The following is a 9,817-nucleotide window of genomic DNA, read 5'->3' on the forward strand; positions in this document are numbered from 1 at the left end:
AGGGAATCCAGTTATTTAACTATTGCAATTACAACAGGAAACACACTTTTTAAGGTGCACAATCTCCACCTCCAACATTGCCAAAAGACAATGAACACAATTCTGCACAAAATATGACAGTATAAGTTATCAGAACTTAAATAAATATACACTATATACATAAATGTGCCAAAAATATATACAATCAGATATATAAAAAATGTAACAAGAGCAGAGAGCAACAATATAAAATATTAAGAATAATATACAAATAAAATATAGAATAAATATTCTAAATAGCACAACTCCTTCATCACACAAATGTGAAAACACACTAAAGAGAATCTAATTATTACACTATTGCACTAAGAACAGAAAACACTAACTAAAACTAAAACCAGTCAAGACTAAACCAATTCACCTTGGTGACCACATAATCATTTTGTATTACCTATTTTTATTAGCCATTTCACACAATTCAGAAAAACAACAATGTGCAGGAACTATAGGCCTGTATTTATAATATTATGAATGAAATGTGCGTTATTTGGAAGAAAGTCGAGGTGTGACTGACTTTAACCCACTAATTCCATTAGAGTATTGCTCTATCTACAGTGGAGCACTTTACTTTACTTTAGCCACCCCCCCGTCCGTTCCATTTGGGAGAGACCCAGAGGTGAACTGTCCCGCGCGCCGCGCCCCTTTCCCCTTCTCACACAGCTTCTGTGCACGGCACCTTCTCAGCAAGCAGGGGCGCCAATTTGCCAATTCCCCACACAGTGAAATGATAGATAATAGAAAACCGCTTCGCGGCGCCGCGCCCCTTTCCCCTTCTCACACAGCTTCTGTGCACGGCACCTTCTCAACAAGCAGGGGCGCCAATTTGCCAATTCCCCACACAGTGAAATGATAGATAATAGAAAACCGCTTTGCGGCGGCGGCGCAGAGGATTTTTTATTTTTTTTTTAACTTCTCGTGCCGCCCCCCATGTATCATGAATAAATGCCGCCCCGGGCGGCTGCCCGGTTCGCCCGTGCCAAAAACCGCTACTGGATAAACTAGTCATTGTTAATGTTTTTAAACATAGACTACCAGTCAAACATATGGACAGACTTGACTGACTGTTAAAATGAATGTTTTTGTTAATTGAAATAAAGAGTATAAAAAAGTATAAATAATAGATTGAAACTTAAAAATCTTAATAAGAAGAATGTTGCCTTGATAACTAACTGAAATAGATACAAAGTTGATGTGATGAAATGACTAAAATTAGAACTGAAATTAAATAATAATAATAAGAACAGTAAAAAGGCCAGAAGCACATAACAAAATTACTCAAACTTAAACTAAAATGAAACTTCAAAAATTAAAAATAACAATATATACTATAATATAAATAATACTAAAATAACACTGGACTGACTTTCCTTTTCTCTTCATTTCTCCTTTTTTAAAAAAAATAATTTAATCACTTCAGTGTTTGAAATTAGTTTTGTATACAATAGTGTTGATTTTATTAACGAAAACTACGACGAAAAAATGTTAGTTGACGAGCTTTTTTTCCATGACGAAGACGAGACTACAATAAGGTCAATAAACGATAACTATGACTATATCAACATGCAATTTTGTTGACGAAAAAAGACTAGACTAAAATGTATTCAAAAAATAAAAACTTTACCAAAAATCTCATTTTATTTTCATCAAAAAAAAGGAGACAAAATGTTATTGCGGACTGCTCTACACGCCTCTACTACGCGAGCTTTCATGTGTGCGGTTGCCAGATATTCAAGAGTTCAAATCCCTGAATCAGAGCTTCGCTGTTATAAGGATACATTTTCTGCCCGGTGTTTTGCTTTAAGCAACCTGGCAACCATGCGCACGTGCTCGCTCTTCATTGCGGAAGCGACGCACACTTCAGATGATCTGAAAACACGACAAACAAGCTGGAGTTTTGCGATCTAAATGAAAGTGTCATTCAGCCAGTCTGACTTCTCTTGTTTGCGATTGTGGTTGCTGAATAAATGCACTTACTCAACCGCTGTTGTTTTAATAGAGAAATAGGCTATTGCAATTTGGAATTAATGGAATTACTAGGAATTTCACTGTTACAATATTTTTCGTTTGTTTTACCAGTTTTCATAATGTAGACAGAGAGAGTGCATAAGTCTTTGGTATTAATTTATATAATAAAAAGCCTATAATAGCCTAAATCAGTACACTAGAAGAGGTCAAATAAAGCATGTGTATATGTCCACATTCTATTGATTTGTGCTTACTGGTGAAATTGCAATAACTGAAATGCAAAAGTAAATTTCTCAAATGACAACAATCATCACAAAAATAATTTTTATCAGTTTAACCATTATGCAGCATGACAAAAATGTGACTAAGATTTAATTGACTAAAATCTGACTAAAATGCTCATACATTTCGTCGACTTAAACTTGACTAAACAAAAACAGGAAAAGGTTGACTAAATATGATAACTAAAATGTACATTTGAGTAAGACTAAGACTAAATTACAAATGGCTGCCAAAATTAATACTGCTGTGTGGTTAATTAAAGGGGTCATATGATGTTGCTAAAAAGAACATTATTTTGCTTCGTTCACGGTGAAAGCCGATTCGGCGATCCACAGCACCAAGTTGATGTATTTCTTCAGCGACCAGCACGGATCAGCTCCAGGCACGACGAAGCGGATATCCTCCTCTTTTGGAAAGCCAAACAAAGTAGTTTCGCTTTCACAATGAAAGACACAGCATCTCCACAACATGGCGGCGGCACCAACAATACTACAGCGAGACCCCTTTAATAATAATCTTGTTAAAATGTCAAGTTTTCTTTGAGTAAAACTAGACTAAAATGTTGCGACTTTTAGGCCTGGTTTCACAGACAGGGCTTAGACTAAGCCAGGATTACGCCATAGTTTAATAAGGACATTTAAGTAATTTTTATAAACATGCCTTAGAAAAAAATATTACTGGTGTGCATCTTGAGACAAAACAAAGGCATTGATATATTTTAAGATCTTAAATTAGGCTTAAGCCTTGTCTGTGAAACCGGAGGCATGTCGACTAAAACTTGACTAAAACTAAATAGGATAAGTTTGACTAACTATGATAAAAACTAACAAGGACATTTAACACGGGACTAAGACTAAAACTGAAAATAGCTGACAAGTCGGCGCCAATAGCCTCGTGGTTAGTGCGTCGACATACAGCGCAACTGCGCTCACGGCGACCTGAGTTCGATTCCCGTCTCGAGGTCCTTTGCCGATCCTGCTCCCCTCTCTCCACCCAATGCTTTCCTGTCGTCACTCTACTGTCCTATCCAAATAAAAAAAAACAGCATAAAAGCCCCCCCCCCAAAAAAAAACCTTAAAGAAAATAGCTGACAAAATTAACACTAGTATACAAATAGTAGGGATGCACCGATACTGGTATCGGGCCCGATACTGGTCTCCTGTACTCGTACTCGTTAAAATGCCCCGATACCAAACGCCGATACCACACAGCATCTGAATAAATTTTGGTTTGACTGTATCTATTTGATAAATGAAGTCAACCAACTAACATTATACATACTCTTTTGGTTTCTGTACCCAATATTTAAAAAATGTACAAATGCAATAAAAATATCGGTATCGGTACTCGGTATCGGCAAGTACTGGAAAAAGTGGTATCGGTGCATCCCTAACAAATAGAAACAGGAACAATGTATGAATATTTTTCCAAACTATTTTTTATTTTGGTTAATAGACATAGTTTTGACTGGTAATGTTTTTTTTTTTTTTTTTTTATAAAATATTAAGTATGTGTTGAGTAATATATAGTAGTATTTCCAGACACGTTTATTGAATTCTTTGAAAGTGAAAAATGGTAAAGATGCACATTATGTGCCTCATGCCAAAAACAAATCTCTGAGGCATATTGTATGGAAGTGTGATGGTTTTAATTCATTGAGGAATTAGTTTTGTTCAGCTGAAGCATTTAAATAGGTTTTTAATAAAGTCTTTAAAAAAAAAAAAAAAGGTTGTAAAATAACTTTATTGTATACCTTTATTGTACTTTAAATTGGCAATGGAATATAAAATAACCACGGAAGCTAGCATGGTGTTAAATCACAAACAAACAAACATTTCTTTCTGGTTCAGAGGAGATGGACAGTGGTGTGGACCAGTTGGATGGTCAGGAACGGACTCAATCTCCAGGCTGTGAACAGAGGGATGCTGGCAGAGAGGGGGAAAGAGATGACAAAGAGAGGGAGGAGAAAGACAGGGAGAGACTGAGAGTCAAACTGCCCCAGAGATCCGACATGATCTGCGGCTTTGCCACCCTCAAAGGTTTCAGTGTGTATACATTGTTGTATCTTCATCTGATTTTCTTACCATTCATCATTTCATATGTGACCCTGGACCACAAAACCAGTCTTAAGTCGCTAGGGTATATTTTTAGCAATAGCCAAAAATACATTGTATGGGTCAAAATTATCAATTTTTCTTTTATGCCAAAAATCATTAGGATATTAAGTAAAGATCATGTTCCATGAAGATATTTTGTAAATTTCCTACCGTAAATATATAAAAACTTAATTTTTGATCAGTAATATGCATTGCTAATAACTTCATTTGGACAACTTTAAAGGCAATTTTCTCAGTATTTTGATTTTTTTGCACCCTCAGATTCCAGATTTTCAAATAGTTGTATCTCGGCCAAATATTGTCATATCCTAACAAACCATACATCAATGGAAAGCTTATTCAGCTTTCAAATGATGTATAAATCTCAATTTAAAAAAATGGACCCTTATGACTGGTTTTGTGGTCCAGGGTCACATGTCACATAGCCTGTGCAGATTGCTGATGTTTTGTGTTTTGTGTTTCAGGCACTGCTGCAATGAGAAACACTAAGAAAGGGTCCTGGTTCATTCAGGAACTGAACAGCGTAATCAGACAGAGAGCCAACGACACACACCTGGCAGACATTCTTGTGCAGGTAAAACGTTTTAGTCCGTTGTCTTTTTTGAATGCAGTGATTTATTGTATGGCCATTTATCTAAACAATGTTAACATGTTGGCACATTGATGTTGAGTTCAGTTGATATCCATGCAAAATCAGATTTTAATGATAAAGTGTTTTATAAATTACACCTTATTCACAACTTGTTACAGCTTAATCATGAAAAGCCTGACATATGAAATTATAGTCAGAAAAATTTAATTTTTCTTTTTTACTTTGAACAGTTAATTAAACATTGAGAGAAAATCTAAAAGACCTAAAATATAATTATTTCAAATATAATAAAAAAAATTAATATAAAATATGATAAAGAAGGCTTAATATGGTTAAAATGTATTTTGCACTCTCTGTTGTTTTCTGTAGGTAAACAGTCGAATTAAAAGCAGAGAGGGATACGCACCTGGTTCAGCTCATCATCGCTGTAAAGAGATGTCAGAGTTCACCAGTTCCCTCTGTAAAGACCTCTACCTTTTCCCTAAGTACTACCCCAACAACTAGACACTCACACACACACACACACACACACACACACACACACACACACACTCCCCAGGCACGAAGCACATGCAGAACACACTGCCCTCAGAACTGATTTTGATGCAGTAGCGGGAGCTCAGCGCACGTGTGTACATCCATCACTCTCCCCAGGCACGAAGCACATGCAGAACACACTGCCCTCAGAACTGATTTTGATGCAGTAGCGGGAGCTCAGCGCACGTGTGTACATCCATCACTTGCTGTACGCTCAGAGTCATGTAAATCTACTTACACCCATTCCATGTGTCATCTGTTTCACATTCCTCAGCACAATGACAGGTTCATTAGGATGCGTGTGTGCATTATTTACAATGGATAGATCAGTTTTTAGGTCAGAGTTTTTTTTTTTTTATTATTATTATTTTCTAGGATGCACTTAGAGAATGTATAATTTTTTTTATGCCTTGCTCTTTTTTTTAACCAAAAATTGCTAAGAGTGAATATGCCATTTGTGAGATATATGTGAAAAAAATCCCATTTGTTTTTGTGATATATAGGGAGAGATTGGGGTTAAAAATAACCCCAAATCAAATATATTTTTTTATTCCAATATTTTCTTTTTTTATTCAACAGCTGTATAAAATTTGCCACAGAATTACCCTTTTTTTTTAACCAACGCCAACATTTGATCAGTCTTTTGTTTTATCAGATTTATTTTTATTTGTTTGTTTTCAATTTACTTTGTACAGTTTTTTTTTTCTTCTCCGTAACTCATGTATTGTATGTTTTGTAATTGTGGAGCCTTTTTATAGCCAACCCGTAAACTTGTTGGCACATTCAGAGCAGCTGTCACACATACACGGTTGTATGCATAGACATGCGTAGTAACATTGTGCCAGTACTATACTAAACCCCTCCATACCATTTCACAGAGCCGATCTGCTCTTACTTTATCTTTGGTTTCCTCAGTGCAGCTTTGCATGCATTGTATCAACATCAGTACAACTTTAAATGAATGTTTTCTGTAAGTACTGTGGCATGACATCTGTTAATTTTCTTTAGTAACCCTGTATTCACCATGGCAGCTTTATTGAACTTTAATAGGGCTTCCTGACTCAGAGTTAAAAGTTAAACTATTTCTCTATTTTGGTTGGCATATAAAAGTTTTAAAAACGTATCAATACACTTGATCATTCTGTAGATATTCATGCAATTCTAAAAGTTCCAGATTTCAGTTGCATTCCAAATTGTGTTTCCACTCGTTTTCAATGCGGAGTATTGTCAAAATGAAATGTATGTATCCTCATAATATGTTTCTTAATTATGCCTGTACATATGCATATTGCTTATACTCTTGCACATTACATTTCACTTTAAACATTCTGTGTGCCAACAAATTCACATTATGGAGACTGAAAGTATGCTGTCTTAAAGAAAAGCCTACAGGTGGCGGTAGAGAGCTTTTGTACTTCATCAGCTCACCTTGTGTAGAGGCTCCAGGGTTTAGACACAGTCTTCCTGTTCTACACACACAACGTTATTCCTCCTGGGAATGTAGAGTGTAAATTTGAGTGTGCTGTTTTCCATCTGTGTCTGTGTCTTCCTGATCCAGTAGGCATGACCTTTAGGTTAAAGGTCATACCTTTGACCTTTTGACACTGCCATGGCATCCATTTCACACTCAACCACAGGTTATCACTCAACATGATTCTTTTATTTTTCTGTATTTTATTTTATTTTTACTGTTTTAGAAGCCAATGATGTAGATGTACACTGTTCATGCTGATATTGCTTTCAAGCAACTGTTGCTTTGTTGGGTTTTATTATTTTATATTTTAACTAATAAGCTTCTTTGAACTGGGAGAATAATATGGGCATAGGTTCATTTTAAGCAAACATTAAAATCCTAAATATAAAGTGAGGGGCTGGTGCAGATAAATCATTTATAAAAGATTACTTTCATAATGGGCAAAAGTGCCATGATTATTTAGAAGAAAAAAAGACTGGTTATTTGATGAAATACTAGTTATTTTCATCAGTCATTTGAAGTTTTAAATGAAAAACAAAACTAAAGTAAGAAACATAAAATGTATATAATAAGAAAATGTATTAATTTCAGACCCAAAGTTTTGCTATATTGTGTAAGTATTTCTTTAATCCTGCACTCATTCCATTGAGAGAACGCCAGCACATTTACAGTATGTTCTCCAAAACCAGCCTAACTTTGTTTTAAACAACTCCCCCAACTGTATTTATAGATAATCAATGTATTTCTCAGGCTGTGTTAAACTGGTTTTGAATGTGTGTTCTGAATTGTAATGGGGAATGCGTGACATTTAGCCCCTCAGGTTCTAGTTGTGGTAACAAATGTTTAAAAGTTCCCCTATGAAGGTATTAAAACCCACAATGGACAGATACATATTATAAAATCCAGTTTAGTCCCTGCCAGACGAGTGCCTAGCAAACTTGATATTAAATGGTTTATTCACTGCCTTTTTCATCTGTACTAACCAACTATGAAGGGTGCTTAAAGAAACTTTAGGGAAACTGTCTTTTTTGTATTTTTGTAATGCAAAAGCTGCCATGTAATAAAGAAATACTGTTCCAAAGACCTTTGACTTGCGTTGTGGAGTGTATTGTCTGGTTGGTTATAATTGAGTGTCAGCCATGTTGGATGTTATTCTCTGTATTGAGTTGTTTAGTATTAGATGTCTCTCACTCCCTCTCCCTCTCTGTTTTTCAGAGTTGTCCTCGGCTTCCGTGGTGATGCATTTTTATACGCGTGCTCGGGTTTCTCTGTCCTGCCGTGGCTGCAGGAACGGCCGTCATTGTACCGATCCCATAACACCTACCCATCTGACCTGTTAGCGTGACTCCAGCACTGAAGCCTTCGCCGCAAGGCCCAGATGGTATGTATATAAATGCGTGGAGGATTACTTTAATCACTTTATTTATTTTGAAGCTTTATTTAGTTGTCCACCGAGGTATATCCTGGCCAATCGATTGGAAGGCCCAGTTGTGATATAAAAAGCGACAACCTACACAATGTATTTCAGAAGTCACGAAGGGTTGCGTATGAGGTTTTGCTGCACTTTTAGCTCATCAGATCAGTGGATGCTTCACTCGGACGTCTCTCTAGGTTAATGCCTGTAAACATTTCGGACTCTAGAAGCCATGAGTTGGCAGAGAGTTTACATATTCATCATCCCGTTAATCAGAGTAGTGGTTGAATCACAGCAAGAGTGTGTTGTATTTTAAGACTCTGCGGGGCATCTGAGTTTCCTCGCTGCTGCATTGAACGCTGTTGTATTGGGTCACGTTGCCCACCCCCCCCTTCCCCCAGCTCCTTCCAAAACGCATCATGTTACACGGGTGCCCCTGAGGGGGTGGTGTCCTGTCAAAAAACAGGACTCCTCCTTGCTCGCCAGAAGGAACAAAAACAAGAAGAGGTGGAAGTAAAACAGAAATCCAGCTGGGATGGGTTCAGGCCCGCAGATAGATGGGGGAGGCATGTTGCCGCTAGTAAAGGCTGATGTCGTTAATGTGAGATGAGGCAGCGATTAGCCGTGTGCCGCAGCTAAGAAAAGACAAGCAAATCTGGACCTGTATTATCTATTTAACACAAAACACAATTACGCTCATTTGGGCTCAACTGGTTCAGTCACTCTCTCCGCCAGCTCTTTGTTTGAGTCTTTGTGTTTTTATTCACTTCACTACACTTCGTAGTGATTTTTTAAAACCATTTTTCTTGCCGTCTTCATAAAATTGATCCTTATTTATTTAATATATCCTGACAGTGCTTGTTTTAGGATTTGAATCACCCGTTTCATGTTAACTACAGAATGTGTAGATTAAAGGGTTAGTTCACCCAAAAATGAAAATTCTGTCATTAATTACTCACCCTCATGTCGTTTCAAACCCGTAAGACCTTCGTTCATCTTCGGAACACAAATTAAGATATTTTTGATGGAATCTGAGAGCTGTCTGACCCTACATAGACAGCAACGCAACTGAAATGTTCCCAAGTCCAGAGACGTAGCAAGGAGATCTGTAAAATAATCCATGTGACATCAGTGGTTCTTCCACAATTATACGAAGCTACGAGAATACTTTTTGTGCGCAAAAGAAAAAAAGAAAAAAAACGACTTTATTCAACAATTAGTCTCCTCCGCGTCACCCTCTTGCCATTTTGGAGAATATCAGCTGATGTAAACAACGTATGCTGTTCTGTGTCAGCTGCGTCACGCCGGATCTGTTTCCTACGTTGTTGTGATTTCATCTGAACGGAAACAGCGTATCTGTGTAAAACTTGCACATATTCTTAATTCTCAAGTCTTTT

At 36.9% G+C, this 9,817-nt stretch overlaps 1 protein-coding gene across 5 annotated transcripts in view; it reads left to right on the forward strand.

Moving 5' to 3' along the window:
* LOC107748817 (caspase-2-like) overlaps window positions 1–5,631 on the forward strand; it is a 21,042-nt gene extending 15,411 nt beyond the window's left edge. For 3 of the 5 annotated variants that reach the window (XM_016563784.1, XM_016563811.1, XM_016563793.1), the window contains 3 exons: window positions 4,137–4,331; window positions 4,868–4,977; window positions 5,365–5,631. In XM_016563784.1, coding sequence (XP_016419270.1) covers window positions 4,137–4,331; window positions 4,868–4,977; window positions 5,365–5,499 — 440 coding nt within the window. In that variant the 3' untranslated portion in view covers window positions 5,500–5,631. The remainder of the gene's footprint in view (window positions 1–4,136; window positions 4,332–4,867; window positions 4,978–5,364) is intronic. The other 2 variants (XM_016563802.1, XM_016563818.1) reach the window with 1 other exon arrangement.
* The last annotated feature ends 4,186 nt before the right edge of the window (window positions 5,632–9,817 follow it).

This window comes from Sinocyclocheilus rhinocerous, unplaced genomic scaffold (genome assembly GCF_001515625.1).
Source record: "Sinocyclocheilus rhinocerous isolate Xijiao unplaced genomic scaffold, SAMN03320098_v1.1 scaffold491, whole genome shotgun sequence".
NCBI lineage: Eukaryota > Metazoa > Chordata > Actinopteri > Cypriniformes > Cyprinidae > Sinocyclocheilus > Sinocyclocheilus rhinocerous.